The sequence below is a fragment of the Bactrocera latifrons genome, unplaced genomic scaffold (genome assembly GCF_001853355.1).
Source record: "Bactrocera latifrons isolate USDA-ARS-PBARC rearing strain unplaced genomic scaffold, ASM185335v1 scaffold_131, whole genome shotgun sequence".
Classification (NCBI taxonomy): Eukaryota; Metazoa; Arthropoda; class Insecta; order Diptera; family Tephritidae; genus Bactrocera; species Bactrocera latifrons.
Genome location: NW_017534753.1, coordinates 531,142 through 550,002, shown reverse-complemented (window position 1 = coordinate 550,002; position 18,861 = coordinate 531,142). Strand labels below are relative to the sequence as shown.

The 18,861-nt window shown below is 36.9% G+C and overlaps 1 protein-coding gene across 6 annotated transcripts in view; it reads left to right on the top strand.

The window, feature by feature from the left end:
• Positions 1–14,326, top strand: part of LOC108965018 — a 21,604-nt gene extending 7,278 nt beyond the window's left edge. For 5 of the 6 annotated variants that reach the window (XM_018927164.1, XM_018927165.1, XM_018927162.1 and 2 more), the window contains exons 3-7: positions 11,901–12,127; positions 12,225–12,397; positions 12,463–12,693; positions 12,765–13,063; positions 13,132–14,326. In XM_018927164.1, coding sequence (XP_018782709.1) covers positions 11,901–12,127; positions 12,225–12,397; positions 12,463–12,693; positions 12,765–13,063; positions 13,132–13,388 — 1,187 coding nt within the window. In that variant the 3' untranslated portion in view covers positions 13,389–14,326. The remainder of the gene's footprint in view (positions 1–11,900; positions 12,128–12,224; positions 12,398–12,462; positions 12,694–12,764; positions 13,064–13,131) is intronic. The other variant, XM_018927163.1, reaches the window with a different exon arrangement.
• The last annotated feature ends 4,535 nt before the right edge of the window (positions 14,327–18,861 follow it).

The following is an 18,861-nucleotide window of genomic DNA, read 5'->3' as shown; positions in this document are numbered from 1 at the left end:
GCGGCACCTTCCCAATTAAGGGACCGGACATTCCAGGTGCATGCCCTCCATTCGTAGTCCTTATTTCGTTTACCATGGTCGTCATCAAAAGTGGGGTCTCTCATCCGAGGCTGTTGTTGCGTTTTCATTGGGGTGGTTTTTTTACGTGGTGGGTCCCAAACCCAGCGCACAACCCTATGCAGGGAATGTTTCGCTTTCTCACTTTAGCTCGCCTTCAAACGAATGTTCTTAGGCTATCCAGAGGATACTTGGTCAAGGACCGGAAGTCGTGAGCTGCTTGAGTCATACGTAAAAGAATCGTTTCTGGCCACTCCCAAGTGAATGGCGATCAGAGAACTTTCCTCACTTGCGTGAACTTCTACACATGACTCCATCCTAAAGGTTAAGGTTTCATTCAAAGAAATTTTAGCCAAGTACTCTGTATACATACTTGTATAGTCTCAATAATTCAGAAAGCTAAACATTTTGCAACAAACTTCAAAGAAACCGTATTTTCTGAAAAACCTTGTGTTTAGAAATAAAATTTGTAGTGGCATATTTTTCGTGCAACATACGTGCATAAAAGTCGATAGACGCAAATACCGAAATAAGCATTCATTTTTTAGCTCTTTGCATGTTGTAGACCAATCCCATAGCAGACGATTTAATTAACGTTAAGCAAATCAACTTGAGGCATTGTATCATACTCATATGAGAATATCCAGTTGGTCCGAAACCTGATCAATCACCTAAAGCTTTCACTGGAAATAGAGTGACTGCGCTGTTATCGTGCTCCTTACAGCTGAACATCGGGCAGCTTTTCAACCCATCGCTGACACTGCTCTAGTGGTTTTGAGTTGTATCGTCGAATGTTATTGTTTTTTGATGCTTCGCTTAATTTTACTTTAGTTGCCAGAAGGCATATGTAATTGAGAGGCGGTGATGTGGTTGTCTCAAAGACGAGTATAAATGTATTTACGTATGAGAGAATTCACTTACTTACTTGTCTTAAGGAGTGCTTGGATAGTGCTAATCAAATTAAAAAAAAAATCAAAAAAATACAACAAGAACGAAAAACTACACCGAAGACATTTTGAATCCGCACTTTCTACAGAGCAATCAACATACCTAACCGTGTCTAGCCGCAGGCAAGCATCTTACATCTTTCCTACTTTCTTCACACCGAACGAGTAAAGCGATCAAAATAACTGCATTTACAAACTCTTTATCTTAGAAAACTATAAAAACGCTGACGATATTTAGAGATCTTTTTAAAAAAAAATTTATGAAAATAGTACACTTAGCATTAATCCACCTTAATAGAGTTTGCTTAATCGTATACTAAAATAACAACAATGTATATATTTTACTATGCACAAAACAATATTAAAAAGAAAATAATCTATGGTATTTTTAACGATTACTTGCTGCTTTCACCATAACTCTTGTGAATGTAATTACAAATTGCTTTATTTTCCAATAATTAGGTAGGTAAAATTGTTCTCTTTGCGCATTAAAGATGCTCAGTTATATACATATTTAGTTTGTAGGAAAACTTACAGCTTTGTCTTCATCATTTTCTAATAAGTGATGTGCTGTCAAAATAACAGTGTCCATAAGAACGTGTGTATTTTAATATTTGATAGACGTCGTTTACAGTCTGTCACGCTCAATGTGTTCAGCCCATGAGGTTTTCTTAGTTGTACCACATAGCATATTTCTGACAGGTCTCTATTAGTTCAGAAGGAGAATCGGCACATGATACTTTCGAATAATATAGGAACTGAAATATTGATTTCTTTATGGTAAGTCTGACGTTAAAAATCTTTTTTTTTAATGTTCAGCATTCATGATAAAGTTCCATGAAATAAAATAGAAATAGAAAAATACAAATTTAAGTATGAAAAGAGTTTAAAACCTGCAGACGAATGTATAAATATGTACATACCAATATACATACCATACATAATTAGCGCATAGGTAAATCAAAATGGGAACACCCAAGTTTCACTTTGGTCTCCTACATATTTTACTGCTCTTCTCCTCTGAATTTACCTAATAATTGTATAAAATTTAATGGACCCACACATATACATACATACTTACATGCAATGTTACCGCAAGAGTGCATTTCAAGAACGAATTCGTTGTCTTTTTTTACCATTATACAATCTTACCCCTTATTATCGCGTTTCAGGTGAATTTCAGGTGACAAAACAATATTAACAAAATCCCACACATACAATATATGTATATATAGTATATATACTATATATATGTATATATAGTATGTGTGTCTGTAGCTTGTCTTTTATATTTCGGGTTTGCAATTCTAGTGTTGCAATATGACAACTCGCAACTTGTCGTAGAGTTTGACATTTTTGATTTATACTATATACTTAGAATGTTTTTTTTTTGTGTTTTTTGGGTAATTTAAAATGCTATTGCTAAGAGGTTAACGTTTTTCGACACGTCAAAAGGCTTCGACAAAAGGTTCAACCGCATGCAAAAGTGCATAGATCCTAAGGGAGAATAATTTTAAAAACAATAAAGCGAATTTCGATGATTAATATTTATTTACGTTCTCTAAACCCGAAATATAAAAAAGCTAAATACTTAGTATGTACGGGCGTAATGCCAAAACTCAAATTTAGTCTAATGAATTTTTGTTTTGTTAAATTTTGCAACTTTTTAATAAACACCCACATTATTCATCATCTGCGCTGTGGTTGGGACGCTCTACGGACACATAACGAAATAGTGTTTCATTTTTAAATAGTATAAAATTATTGTTTTGAAGTTAGAATCTTCCAAGATATCGCCATTTTTTCGGACGAAATGCTCTATTCGAATTGTCCGCTAAAGGTGGACCTCATTTGGAATCACAGGCATCCAGATTCTTACAGATTATTCTGTACGGCTCACATAACTGGCGTTAGTCGTTCATCCTTGTGCTATTGCTCCGTTGCCACTATTTCCATTTAAGTTCTTTCAGACCTAATCTTCACTCCATCCCGCACCCGCGCATTATGTTATCTGGCATCATTTACTGCGTTCTTAGCTTCGCCAAATTTTCTCTCTATTGTGCACATTATGTTATCTAGCATCACTCACTGCGTTCTTATTTTCTCCAAATTTTCTCTCTAATGTGCAGCGAGTTTTTTCGATATTGTCGCATAAGCAACAATTTGTTCGATCATAATGGGTATTTGTTTTTATATTCTCTGATGCAACCGTGCCCTGAGAAAAATTATGTCAAGTTGAAGTCCGCTTTCCCATGTTTCCTCTCTATCCACGTCCGCCTGCTTTCAATGAGCCTTTGGGTCAATCTTTCCTTCGTTGCTGTGTCCCATCATTTCTGCCTCCTTTTTCTTTTGGATCTGTCGTCCACTCTTTTGATTGCCATCACCATCTGCTATCCCAGCTGCCTCATGAGCTGCTGTATGAAATGCGCAAGTGACTCTAATGGCTCTGAACTAAATTACCGATTTCGCTTTCTTTGTATGTTTTATTCTCTGCTTCAGTTTTTTGTACAGCATGCTGAAGCTCATTTCTTGATCATCGATTTCGTCTGATTACATAGGTTCTGTATTTGATCCAGTTCTTTTGCTACCATTATTATCTCGGTAGTGAAAGGCATAACACACCGTTGCAAAATACATTTCACAAGCGTATAACCCTGTGGTACTCCACCCATAACCACATATTTTCTAGGTCCATCATCAGTATTTTACAGTAACAGTTGTTCTGACAGGTAGCTAAATAAAATTTTCACCATGTGACCCGGTTTTACCTTACGTTTGAGGGCGCTTATTATACAAGGTGCATTCCAAAGTAAACCGTACTTTTTGTATCCAGCTCTCTGGTGGCGCCATCTATATGTCGACTGCGTTAGAAGCTGCTATTTTCATTGATTGCTCAGTGAGAATTTCATGACATTTCATTTTTTGGATGTGAAGTTATTGTGTTTTATTTGCCCGCACAAATTGACTGACGATCAAAAATTGCTCAGGATCCAACATTCGAAGCACGATTATTTGACCAAAAGTCACATTTTAACCATTATCCATTCCCCGTATTCACCTGATAGGGCACGGTGCGACTTCTTCCTTTTCGGAAAAATAAATTTTCCCGTGAAGGGAAGCGATATGCAGACGTAGAGGCCATTCAAAAGATTTTCACGGGCATATTGGCGGCCATACCGGCCAACGAGTTAAATACTCGTTCGACATGCTTTTGGACCGTGCCAGATGTATTGAAGCAGAATGAGACTATTTTAGAGACACATTAGTTCTGTTTTTTTTACTTTGGAACCCACTTTGTGCGAGGCCAATAAGCCGAGCTAAATACAATTAAACATCAAATCTATTACTGCGCAGTATTCTGCTGTCCCACACATCCGACTGATTCCTTCAATTAACTTATTAACATTATCAGCGACCTTTTTATTGTAGCCTATTGGTAGGCTTCCACTTTCGAAATCCGTATGGGTTATCGGAGAGACCCCGATAGTTTTCTTTTAAGTGCGACTCTCATCATACACAGATTATTCGCTCAATTATTATGCCAAGCGTATCCAGCATGCAAAACGGTCAATAATTTTATTTGGCTTCTATTACAAAACAAGTCGTTGATTTTTCCAAATTTTCGGGATACACTTTTTCTACGGCTTTGCATACACAATTCTGTGAACGGCCTCGTATTGTGATTGATGGCAATCTTTAAGACATTATTTGGAATGTCATCTATACTTTATGTTATAGCATTACCAGATTTCTGTGCACTCGAATTACATTCATGTCGTTGACTACTGTAGCTTCTCTGATGGCTGCTCTAAGAGTTTCCTGTACATTAGGGTAGGTCGGAGTTTGCCCTTTGCCGCCCTTGAGGTTTGGCAATACCAGTTTATACGCATCGCCTCACAGTTATCCGTCGATTTTTCCGCATAGTTCTTTGCGTTTTATTTTATAGCGTTCGCGCAGTTCACTTCTTAAGGTTTTCATTTAATTATTCAACTATTATATGGCTTTTTTGTAGACTACATTTTTTCTTCTCCTCATAGAAGCATCGCAAGATTTGATTATGTATCTTACCAGTATCTCCATTTGCCGATCTCCATCTTCTACACAACTCATTTTACCGTCTATCAAGAGTTTGAAAAGTTTTTCGTGTGGGTGCCTATTTCAAGTATAATAGTCTGACGGTCAAAATCACCATAGAGGTCACAAATCTGCCAGCTTGTTGTCCGTAAAAAAAAAGTTTTAAAGATTTTCCCAATAGCGGCTTGTCTTGAAAAACTTTTCCTTCACAAGCCCATAAGGCAGCTTTTTTGTTGTAATCGGAGATTCAAGTCCCGTCGCTTATAATTTTGTATTATTCATTAAGGAGAGCCACATCTACGTTCTGTTCGCAAATCGTCTTGTGAAGGAGCTCTTTTATAGCGTCGCAGTGATTTCAATTTAGTAGCATGACTCTATATTTTTGCACGTTTGCCATATTGGTACAGAGGACATTTCTTACTACATATTTAATAGTCTCTACATGACGGTTTCTTTATGACATGACTTCGCAAAATGTCCGTTCTCTGCACACTTCAAACAGCACTGGCTTCTATCGTCGGGGTTAATGCATGCTTTCGCAAGGTGTTCGTAACCGAGACACCTGAAACACCTCCTTAGGTTTTTTTCGCCCTTATTCTGTACACTACCCAACCTATTTTGATTTATGTGCTTCGAGAAACGTCCTTGCCTCCACCACCTCCGGTATGCTCCTACTTGAGTATTTATCAAACTTGTTCCTTTATTGGAATGTGTATAGTCTTGGCCATATACACTTTACTACTGATTTCATTACGATCTCGGTTTTGTACCATTGCTTCATGGTTTAGTGCTTTTATGTGCGCTTGGTTTCCCGTGGTGTTCTTTTGGGACTCCATTAGCTCTTCTGTGGTGGCATTTAATATAAAACTCTATAACTATTTGCTGTGGTGGGTTACAGTGTCAAAGGCCTTTCTTCATTTACTTTAATACAATAATGATGATGCTCAATAACACAGTGCAACAGCTAATCTGGGGGTTGATAAATTTCAAGTCAGGGTGATGGTACTAGGTCAGTATAATAAAACCCTCAAAGGGTTTGGCGTTCGTATGTGTCAATTTTTTTTAATGACCTTTTAAATTTTTTTCTTAGTTGTAACATTTTGGCAAAAACAAAAAAAAAAAAACTTTATCTAGAAATGGTGACACCGAATATGATGAACTATGCGACTCACATAAAACAAGTTTTAGATGACTTCACAACCTTTAATCTTTTGTGGTACTCAGAAATTTTAAAGAAAAAAATTCAAGCAAACTCGTCGATCAATTTATATTTGAATGGTAAAAATTACCAGAAAAAATGGTGGCGTCGTTGTAATGGTTTTAATATACCGTAATTTATATTCCTAAAAGTCTTGCAATGTTCGTGTTACTCTATTTTCCACTAAATTCAGTCTGCTTTGTAGTTCTGAAGTTAGAACTCTTTTGTTTTTTTCCCAAATAGTAAATGCGTTACGAAATAGAAGGTGAATTAAGTGCGACAGCTAATTAGAAACAGTTTAAAAGAAAATTAAAATTCCTCCAGGTGTTAATTTTTATTAATAATATTATTGATTTATGGTAAGGGTGTGTTTCAAAGTTGTGGTTTAAAATATATTAAAATGTATTATTCAAGTTTTTTTAATGAGTAAACGCTTCCGCCCTACGTAGTTACAAATTTCGAATCAGGTCAAATGCTCAAAAGAAATTGTTTTCAATGCCCTTAAGCATATAAAGAATTTTAAAACTATTTCCAACGTTGCACGCGAAGAAAAAACCCGAAAAACTTCAAAAGAAATATACCGCAAAATTACTATCATCTTCCAAGGAGACCCAAAAAAAGTGTTCCACTGACATTCTACATAAAATTCAAGACGAATATAACGTCCAAATATCCAAGAAAACAATTGTCCGCCATTTAGTCGAATTTGGAATTCACGGCAGAACAGCACACATGAAACCACTTCTAGCTAAAATCGCATAGATCCGACCAATCTAACAAGAATTTTATTCTCTTAATGTTTCACGCGTAGTGAGGCATGGTGGAGGATCAATCATCATTTGGGAATTTTTTTCCTGGGGTGGTGTAGGTAAAAATGTCATTCTGCCATGGACTAAGGACATTTTGCCTGTTATATGGAAATTCTAACCAAATAACATTACAAAGCACATGGCAAAGTCAACACTGTTGAAAATTCCATGAATGTTTTGGAGTGGCCTGAAGAGAACACATCTGTCTATTGATGACAAAAAGGCTGTAGGTACCAAATATCACAAATATGGATATCCTTCTTGATGAAATTATGATGGCAAGTAACACTAGTGGCGTGCTGTCAGAGTCTCTTATAACGTCAATTCGCAGTGGATGTGAAGCACTATAAAAGTCAAAGGGTTAAACAAGAAAATACTTACTGAAAGTAGGCAATATTTTTCATAGCAGTGTTTTTTGCTGATAAACAATTTCCGTTTCTAATTAGTTGTCGCACTCAAATCGTTGATTCCAGACAGTTTTATTAAAATCTTCAAGAAAAAAAAAGAATTTTTAATTAAAATTTTTACTATTAGAGTTTAAGTTTAACGTAAGCTTCAATAAAATGAGTAAAAAAAACGGTCAAAATAAGTGATTTATTCGATAATAATTTAATTTACTTCAAAATAAGTCGCGTGTCCAATTAGGTGCCAACGGCTGTAGGTGTTGACCCAAAGTGTAGTCATATAATGATGCGCACATACTCACTTTCGCTGCCAAGCAAAGAGGAGAGAAGTGTGAGTAGAATACTGGGTGGTGCTGGTACGCACAAGAGCAAACCAAACATTCGGTGCAATGATTGTGTTAAAGAACAAACAACCGCTAATTAAATAAGATACATATGTATGCATCATTTATGCACGTGTGTACGTAGTATGCTTCTTCATAGCGGTACATATTTCCAACATGAAACGCAGGGGTAGTCATTTCTTTTGCTATACATTACATAACTCTGAGGAATGGCAAGAAAATGCAAAGTGTAATAAGCGATTTGCGGAAAAACATGCGGGGCCAGATTTCCCGAGTGAAGATACGAGTTATCTCATTTATTTGTTGGAATACAATTTCCATTCTAAGGTCTTACGGGCACCGGCAACATGATACGGTACATAATGTTTGGATGTATGGTACACAAGTGCATAGGAACACGCTATTAATGGAGATGGCAACTAATGGAGAAGTGATGTGAGTCTATTTGTACATAAATACATGCATGTGTGTAATCAAAAGATGGAAACTTAAGTTTCGCAGTAAGCCACTAATTTTTAACGAATGTTCATATATGACCGGTTTATAATAAATTTGATTAGGTTTCCGCTAAAATTTAAAGAAATCTATATTTTCAAATTTCCCCACCTTCTTCTTGGTTTATTATGGTCAAAAAAATTAATCGAGAAAAATAAATTTTCATCAGAATGAGGTTCAAAATTGTTTGTTAGTACTGTGAGCAAATGATTATATCACGAAAAAATTAATGAATTCATATCCGCTACGGTGGCCCAACCCCTTAAGGTAGTCGAGAAAAAGTACGTTACAACATCCCTGTAGACTAGATCTAAGATTAATATATATAAAATTTTTCTATAAACTTTTCTAGTCGTATAGCTGAGAGACTCACATTGTTATTAATTTTTATATTCTTGTAATCAGTTTCTATAGAGTAGTATAGTTTTGTTCAATTAACGGTTGTACGTATCACCTAAAACTAATCAAGACAGGTATAGGGATATATATACATATGTATGATATGAGGATGACGAGAGAAGTTGAAATCCGGCTGATTGTCTGTCTGTCCGTCCGTCCGTCGGTCCGTCCACGAAAGCTGTAGCTCGAGTGAACTTGTTATGGGGGTTGCTTGGTACAAAAAAATTCGAGTTCGTAGATGGGCGTCACCCCGGCCACTTCCCACATAACGGTAGAGACATTAAATTTTACCTTCAACTAAATTTAATACGTACCATTCTTCTCTTATTCCTATATCACAGTGTGAAAAGGGGCGAAATCGGACTACAACCGTGCCTACTTCCCATATAACAAAAAGTTTTCCACTTGATTATTTAAATTTTTTAGTACACAAATCAAGAAGTAGTTAATGGTAGTTAATAATGCCTTTAAAATATGCCACTTATAACCAAAAATTGTCCAAATCCAACCAAAACCGATCAAACACCTACTTAGGTACCGAACATGTGTATCTATAGTTGACTTTTGACCGAAAATATCGTTCAATGTTTGAGATATGGAATTGTAATTCATACAGAATTCTTTCCTGATGATAGTAATTCTGTGTATCAAAAATGGACTGATATGAGAATATACTTTCCCGAGCTCCCATATACCTAATATAAAGATTTTCGAACTTTCAGGTAACTTTATGCTGGATATGTCGACCAATATTTGAGTTAACGCAATGAAAAATACAGAACATATTTACTCATAACAGTATATCGTTGTTCTTAAAAAAGAAAACTTGACCTAGCCCCCATATAACTATTACCAGGATTTTCGAATATTTACTTGAATTTTTTAGAGGGAACATTTTTTGAGTATGTGGCATGAGCAAAAATAGATAATATCGGGTCGTTGCTACCCCCCATTTCCATACTGGACATACAATTTTGTTTCTCTAAAAAATCTTATACCGAATATGTCGGTCAGTGTATGAGTTATATATAGAATATGTATATATGTATGTATATAAAATTGCTAATTTTCCTATCCTCTGGTTAAAATTTTACACCTCCAGATGTTCCCATGGCCTTGATTCCTCCAAGTTGCAAGAGAATAAAATGTCCTTTACTTATTTACAAATATTTTCAAGATTTTAAATTTATAAAAATTCCTTGGATCGGGATAACACGGTTGAATTCATCCCGAAAAATATTAAAAATACACTTTCGTTGCAAGCAAGCAATGACCTGCAAAAAATGCTAAAAGGGATGGAGTTTTTGTAGAGTATTTTGTTTACTGAGTTATAAAATTCAAAAGAAAAAACACGTTTGCCTTAAAATAGTCAAAATTAAACCGTTCGTATTTTTTAAACGGTTAGGTTTACGAAAATATAACAATTGTTCTTTTTTGAATAGCATTTAATTTCCGTCAAAACGATATTTTTTCAAATACGAAGCCTCTTTTTCTCTTTAATTATTATTCGCACAATATTTAGAAGGATGTGAACGGCAAAGCTAAGTAAAGTAAATGTTTTAATTCGCGAAAGTTCCCTATTCTCTTATGAGTTGCATTCGAGTTAGATCACTAGCTCACTATCTTTTACTTGGGACTTTGCAAGAGTCCATAGAGCGAAGCGAAGGCGCTTGGGAAGGTGGCGTGACTTCAAGTCTTGCACAAGCTGTATTTTGTACGCTTTCAATTTAAGATCTCGCCGTAAAATGTGCGAACGGCGCCGAAACGATCACCACGGTCTTCGTGTACACTCTCTGCTTAGCAGCTACGGCTGCTATATTTTCCTCACTTCGTGCTGTCGTGGTCTATTTGTCCGAATATTATCCAATAATAAATGCTGGGTCTCAAGATGAGTGATACTGTTGCGATGATGTTGAGCGAAGTACGAGAAACGTGTTCTTTACAGAACGTCAATTTTCGAAAACTATGCTGAACAAAAATAATATGACTGCTTGAGACTACTTACGCGTGATTTGTCAAAAAAGGCTATTAAAAAAGTACCTCTACTTGGATCACCAGTTATTTCGAAAACTCTCGTAATACTAATTGTACCTCTGTGTAAAGAATTTATATAAGTTTGTATGAATGGCATGTGCATAAGCACATGCTTCGTAAGACTAAATAAAATTGCACTTTCTCATACACAGTGAAACCTCCAAGTAAAAAGTCATTCAAAGATTGGTTCTTAACCATTGTAATACGACCTACCTTCACACATACATAACATATATTACATATTCATACGTATGTTCACATAGATGGTGTGGTATGTATGAACGTGGATACAGCTATTATATGCATGCAACGCTAGGCGAACCTAATCCGTAATAAGTCAAGAATATTATGTAACAGTAAAAGCTCTGTTAGCCGGGTAACTGCATTTCTGCTTCCGAATTTTATGCTGAGATATAATATGATTTGCGTTTGCTTCATATTGCAACTTCAAATACGATATGCATCGCTTGAGCGAGAGTGTGTGCAGCTAACTTCAAGGCGGTGATTAATGATGCAGTCTACAAGTATGATTTATGACGATCGAGTAATTATGAGCGCCAACATTGATGTTTGAATGGGTAAATAAGTACATATACAGATTTTGAGCAAGGCGTAACCATACGCAAAATTTTACACATGAGATTTGTTTTTCAAAAGTAAACGAACAGTAGCTGGATAAAGCAATCGGAAGTAATGATATACCCGGCATGCATACATACATATTGTATTGTGTGAAGAATAATAGACCACCCAAGGAAAACAAAATAATTAATAATCACAAAACTTTCAGTCCGACATATTTTATTGGGCGGCATGCTTTTGTTTTTTTCTTTACAACAACCAAACTATTTCAATATTTATATTCTGATCATTCAGTGTGTATGTCAGTTGTATGCTATATTTGACCGATGTTGGCGATTCCGACAAATGAGCATTGAGATTTTTGAAGAGGAAAGGATGTATGAAAAATTTCCGAGCGATATCTCAAAAACTGAGACACTAGTTCGCGTATACACAGACGGGCATGGCTAAATCGACTTTGCCACATACATTTTTTTAATAGGGTCTTTTTCTACTTTTTCTTATAAAATCACTTTCATAATAACACTATTATACTTATTTTGCATTTTCTTTTCTAGTTGCTCACAAAATACACTGCACAGAGAACCAGATGCAAGTCGAAATACAAATACCTGAAGCGAACAAAGAGGATTCAGACAAACAACCGCAAATATATTTGGAAGGCCTGAAAGATTACCCAAACGAACGTTGTCAGCCACAAATTAGTGAGTTGCACGCTGTGTTTCGGCTTTCCCTTACCGACTTTTACGAATGTGGAGTCACCCGGATGGTTAATCAATTGACGGTAATAAAAATTCATATGTACATATATATATATGTTATGTTATTTATAATGCATTCACGTATGTACATATGAATGTCACATTTCATATATTTCATAGGGCAAAAAAGTATACTATCACAAGATACTGATAGAATCCGCAGAGGGCAAAGAAGTAGTAAGTGTGAAATGCATCACAACAGAGCCATTTTACAATGTGCTTATGCTGAATGCTACCAAACATCATGGCGTTGTGAGACGCGACGTTCTACCGGCTGGGTTCCAAGAGCCAGAGTAAGTTTTCTTTTTCGAATGATACGATAATTCTGCTTCAATTTTGAATTTTTGTCAACCAAAAGGGACTTGGAGATCACAACATCTCTTACCGAGCGCGCTCCAGAACCGCGACTATCAATAGGCGTTAATCAGAATGGCAAAAAGGTTACCGGCGATCTTACCGTTACGCCTGGCACCCCATTGACGATGGAAATAAATTTGGACCGCGATTCAGCGCAGGTTTATGGCTTGGGTGTGAATTATCTGGAAGTGACCGATACGCGACAACTCTCTGAAACAATTGTATTTAAAGGGTAACATATATTTTACTGCTATATTGAAGCCCTGTATGGAAGTAATAAGAAAACATAAATTGAACTTTTAGTTGCACGGTTGATCCATATCTATTCGAAAACTTTAATACCATCGATGGGGACACTTTGTCAGCAAAATTCAAAGCGTTTAAGTTTCCAGACTCATCGTACGTTCAGTTCCGGGCCACAGTCAATGTATGTCTTGACAAATGCCTTGGAACTCAGTGCTCGAACGGACAGATCGGTTATGGACGCAGAAGGCGCGATACAACTGAGGTTTTAGCTCAGGGCTTGATGGATACAAACAAGGTCTACGAAATATCGCTGGCCATGTTCATAAAAATAAATGATATTGAAGGCGTCAATCGTAGTGAGTTTATAGCAGGGTAGCAGAGAGAACCGTGTAATCTTCGAATAATCAATTCTTTCTATTTTCAGATGAAGTATTGCAGTTAGAGGAGAAGCTGAGGGAATTGAAATTGGCCAATCAGAGATTAGCGCGTAATAGCCGTGTTAACTTCGGCGAGTCGCTAAAGACCTTCGATCAGCCCCTATTGTCCGTGCCTGCCTTTGTGGTCGATGAGAGGGAGCTTAGTCAAGCTCAACGCAGCGTCAGTAATGATGCTTCTAGCAGATCATTGGGTTGGGCCTCTCTTCTCTTTGGACTTTGGGTACTTGTTTGTAAATGTATGTAAAGGAGATTGCGCCACCCAACCCAACCACAATTTCCTGTTTATTAAAAATGCGATAGCTTTGAAAAACTCTATCCCTACTAAAATAATAAGTAGTGCATACGCATGTGAACTTAATATAGATAGAAAAGAAAGTCGGACCGGAAACATAGTGAGATATCTGATGAATATATGCAACAGGAACGAAAAAAGAAATCAGGTACATCAGAATAGAGAAGTGTACATACATATGTATGTATGTACGTAGGCGTGTATAATACCATATGGTTTACATACATATCCATATATGTATGTTCATGCATGCAGGTGTGTGTAATTATTACAGTTAGAAATTACATATAAACTGCCATCATTTACAGTTATTTACCACGAATATTACGAAAGTATATTAATAAAAGCAATGAATTATAATTATAAAGTATAAATGTAAGCGAATACGGTCTTGCAACTGAAAACACACATACATATGTACATATGTATATCGGTTGAAATTTTAGAATTCTAATTCTAAGCTCCAAGTAAAATTTAATCGCACGTCTCGTAAAAATCGTGTTCTCATCCATAAGAAAGTGGCAGCAAATATTATCTTCTAACGAGGCATCCCTAAATAAAGCGGCCACTTTACATCATAATTCTCATCTAAACTCTAAATTTATTAATGATACTTTCATTTATTTGTACAAGCATTAAACATCGCGCGTCAAGAAATTGTTTAGAAATTACAAGTTACAAAAATTACTTAAGGCGTTGCCAATATCGAATTTTTAACCCTCAGCTTTGCCGCCACGTTTATCTAATTTTTGAGAGTAATTTTTCGCTGCCGCTTTTATTTAGGGACGGCAGTAAGTCACTACTAGTCTACTAAGATACAAGTTGTATGTAAGCTAATTGAATATTGATATTAATATGTAATAATAATAAAGAAATATAAATACTAACTACCCACTTGAAGTTATTCAGTATTCATTATCAGTGGATCCAGATTTTTTGCATTATAAATCATCTTCCACCTTATGTCTATGATATACATACATATGTATATACTATAATATATTAGATTGCCGACATTGATCAAGAATTTTCGGGTTACAACATGTTCAAATTCCAAACGCAAAATAACTTTATTTACTACAAATTACAATACTTCAATTATTTTAGTGCTTAAAAGAAGGAAGAATTTACGTGTCAATTAGGAGACAGTGTTTGAAATAGAATTGGCAGGTATTAGCTGTTTGGTCTATTGTAGATTGTATGCCATTTAAAAACATTAAAAATAAGTATTTGCTTTTCCGATTTGACTTTTTCCCTGTATACATGTAGACAGAATGTTTTCATTGACTAATTAGTGTTTGAATATAAAAAAATTATAAATCACATATTACACCTATGGCTTTTACCAAGACTTACGAAGCATGTATGCTTCTGTTAAAGTTTGTTAAGGCCCAATTGACAATTCTAATCGAAATTCTTGTGTTAGTGTGAGCTTTCATCCTTTCATGTTTTAGTTTCAGCGCCAGTTATTTCAATGTATTGGAGTTTCGCTAGCCACTGTATAAAATATGTACATATGCACCAATTTCTGTTTTTACACGGTAGATCGGTTCCAGAAAAAAACCGTGTAACAAAGAAAACCGTGAAAAACAAGTAATATGTAAAAAAGCTATGTTGTTAACAAAAATATTCGGTTAACAGACTCAGGTGTACATAAGTCAGAAGCATGAAGCGGTGTTAAAATTGGACTATATGACACCGCCCACCTATAGGTAAAATCTTATTTCTCAGGAATGACTACCCATTTCACCCAAATTCTGTTCAGAACATAACACTGATTACAGCTGGCTATAATCACGCCAACTTCCCATATAACAGAAATTAATTCAGATGAATTTATTCATTCCCTTAGCAGAATATATCAAAATATCATCCTACGTCAAAAATTGTAAGAATTGGACCATAACTGGAATCATTCCATTCCGCCTTATTGCTGAGGGTAACTTTAAACTTCCTAGTGAAGTTTACTATTTTGGTAATGGTGCTAGTGAAAAAGATATTTCATCACTTTTCTCTGCTAAACCCTTCTGCTGTCATTTGAAGCATTAGTTCTTTGGCCATAACGCGTTACCGATATAATTTTTGGGTGCATGGTTCCCCAGTAGGCCTATCTCACCCATATATATAAATTTTACAAACTATTGACATCTAATTTTACAAACCTTCAACAACGCACTAATTTTGGCGGGTCCTTTTACTGCTGATTGACGGGACCGTGATTGTGTTTTGTTGCCAGCTCGTAAAACAGATCAGGGTGCGCTGCCAGCTGACAAGCGAGAGATCAATTTATTTATGCTTTGGCTGCTTGATTGATTATTATGTGTAGCTTCGATAGTTGATATCTTACCGAAGTTTGCGATACTTTTGAGACTCAGGCTGCCGCCCGATAAGTAATAATCGGTTTTACGATCATGGTGTATATCCAACTGATAATCCTTGGGTTGCACGCTCAGGATTTACCTTCAAGTCGATTGCACACCATGATTGAAGCCTTGATTATGGTGAGGCCCATATGCCGCTTCCACCGAAGAATCCAGCATGAGACCTAGGTATTGGACCATATTAGTCATTACCAACTCACTATTTCCAAGGGATAGATTTCTGAGGCCTGGCAGAGATGTCTTCTACATATCCCTGACACAAAATTTCATTGTTAGTTTGAAGATCATGTAGGTCGTCTACAATATATCGGCACCTGAAATACAAAATAATGTAACATCACTTTTCGTAGACTTACAGGAAAAGCAAAAAACCGTATAAAAAGAAAACCCCTTGAGATATTGCAATGCAATTTCCAAATCTGAATTAACGTGAAACTATAAGTATATTTTAGAAAAAAATTAAGCAAATATTATAGTAGGTGTCTTACGTTATTTTGAATTTTCATTTCTGAAACAAAATAACGTATGATCAATCTAAACTTGTATACAAATTAAAATTTGAATATTAACCCTTTTTTAATTTTAAATAAAAACAGTTGCAAGTTTTTCATATTTCATGTTATTTTATTATTAATACAAGTATGTACATAAGTACTAGAAAGAAGTAAAATATCTAAAGCTCAAAAAGCTCTTATCGTTATTGTTACAATTTGCATGTGCAAAAAATTAGGCTGCTGAATTCCTAAAAAATCCGAACACATTGAAAACCTTACTCACTTCGACTTCATACCGGATCACTTGGATCATGGAGTCGCTAAACCGAACTCTGACAGGTCCTTCTCTACTCATATACCGAGAGAGTTTTGGGTGGGAAGAAGCCGTTGGGGAAGGGGGACCATGAGCTTCTTCACGGATGGGTCAAAGCTTGTGGGAAAGGTTGGTTCATACTGGATCACTTGGATCATGGAGTCGCTAAACCGAACTTTGACAGGTCCTTCTCTACTCATATACCGAGAGAGTTTTGGGTGGGAAGAAGCCGGTACGTAAGGGGGACCATGAGCTTCTTCACGGATGGGTCAAAGCTTGTGGGGAAGGTTGGTGGAGGGGTCTACTGTCAGGAGTTCTCTATCAACTGCAGTTTCAGACTTCCTAATTATTGCAGTGTCTTCCAGGCTGAGATTGGAGCCATTAAGGTAGCAGCAGATTTATTACTCTGGAGTGCAGCCTCCTTCAGAGAAGTGACCATCCACTCAGATAGCAGAGCGGCATATCTAGCCTTGAACTCATTAAGAATTAGAGAATTCAAAGCTGATCGAAGATTTAACCTCGCTACTAATAGCATCGAATGGCTTTGTGGTAAGACTGATATGAGTGCAAGACTGCAGCCGAATCGCAAGAAACTGTAAAGCACGTGAGCTAGCAAGAAGAGTCACCCTAGCGGATCAGTGCTCCCATATCGTCTTCTATTACTGAATAACTGGGAGTCGGGGAAAATTGGTCAGCGCTGGACCACCATTGGTACATGCAAAACTCCCAAGATCGTTCGCAAGAGACTAGTGATCTCTTTGCCCTCAGTAAGGCTAGCCTTTCCCTAGTTTTGGAGCTTGTAACATGCCTTCTTTTCTATGGCCTTTAAAAGGACCATATATATGTAGTAGTCCACGTTCGATCTTTGATCAGCCATTTAGCCTAACCTAACCAAAGCACATTGAACATAATACCTTAAAATAAACATAATCAATAAATGAAGGCTAACTTATATATAGAAAAAAACACTCTGGTTATATTTACATACATGAGTGATAGTACGTTATTTTGTTTAACGAAATCAAGCACTTGATGATAAGTTTTTTTGAATTTTTAATATAGTTTGATGGTCTCTCATCCGAAGCTGATTGTTAATTTTCATTGGGGGTGTTTTTTTACGTGGCTGGTCCCAAACCCAGTGCACAACCCTATGCAGGGGATGTTCGCCTTCTCACTTTAGCTCGCCTTCAAACGGATGTTCTTATTCTACCCAGAGGATACTTGGTCGAAGACCGGAAGTCGTTAGCAGCTTGAGCCATATGTAAAAGAATTGTTTCTGGCCACTCCCAAGTGAATGGCGATCAGAGAACTTTCCTCACTTGCGTGAACTTCTACACATGATTCCATCCTCCGAAGAATATAGCTTGGGTATATATTGCAGACCTAATCTCCTTGTTATAGGAGGTAAGGTTACATTTGTATTCCTCCTGGTTGCGTCTGTTGGTGATCGCCTTTAAGGCAGCTGTAGTGATACGCGTTTGTAATGGACCGGTTCAGCGCAAACAATCTGCTTTCCAGTCCTGAAGCTGTAGTACCTCTATCTGGCTTCATGACCACCGAGCTGAACCTTTAGTTCAGGCGGAAGCTTTCTCTCCATGTGAATTTGTATGATTCCAGCTGTACAGAAGTTAAGCATCTATCCTCGACCTTGCTATTTACCACTCTCCCTGAGGCCCTCGTTTTGGTTCTTAAAGAGCTCGAGAGTAAAATTATATTGCTTGCTTGCGCATATTGTTATATCCACTTTTTGTGTAAAGTCCGGGGCCTTTCCAGCCTACCACCTGGAATTGATCCCCCTCTCCCAGTTATCGGACCTCTAGCCCTTGCAGTTTCGTGAGGTTATTTGCCCATTTTTGTGTTTCGCGGTTTGGGTGGGCGAAGGCGCTGCCTTTTAACTACCTCGCTAGACAGTCGAGGTTTCGCCAACCGGGAAACGGCTTCGAGTTGCAGTATTTGTTTGCCAACGAACGATTTGCCACCTTAACGTCCCTTCCATGCACGGGAGACACATCTGCCCCTAACCCTGTTTCGCACCATTTTTTAGACTATCATGAGTCTTTACCACTTAGAGGTGCCTCAGCTACCACATAAGGATTTAACCCCTCATACCCTTTCTGCGAGGGTCATAATGCCCGCCAGGATTGCCGGTAAAGGTAGAGTGGCTATCGGCCTCACCTCTTCTTTTTTCAAACAATTTGTGGAAAGCACTGTGCACCTCTGAGAATTTCGGGCTCCGA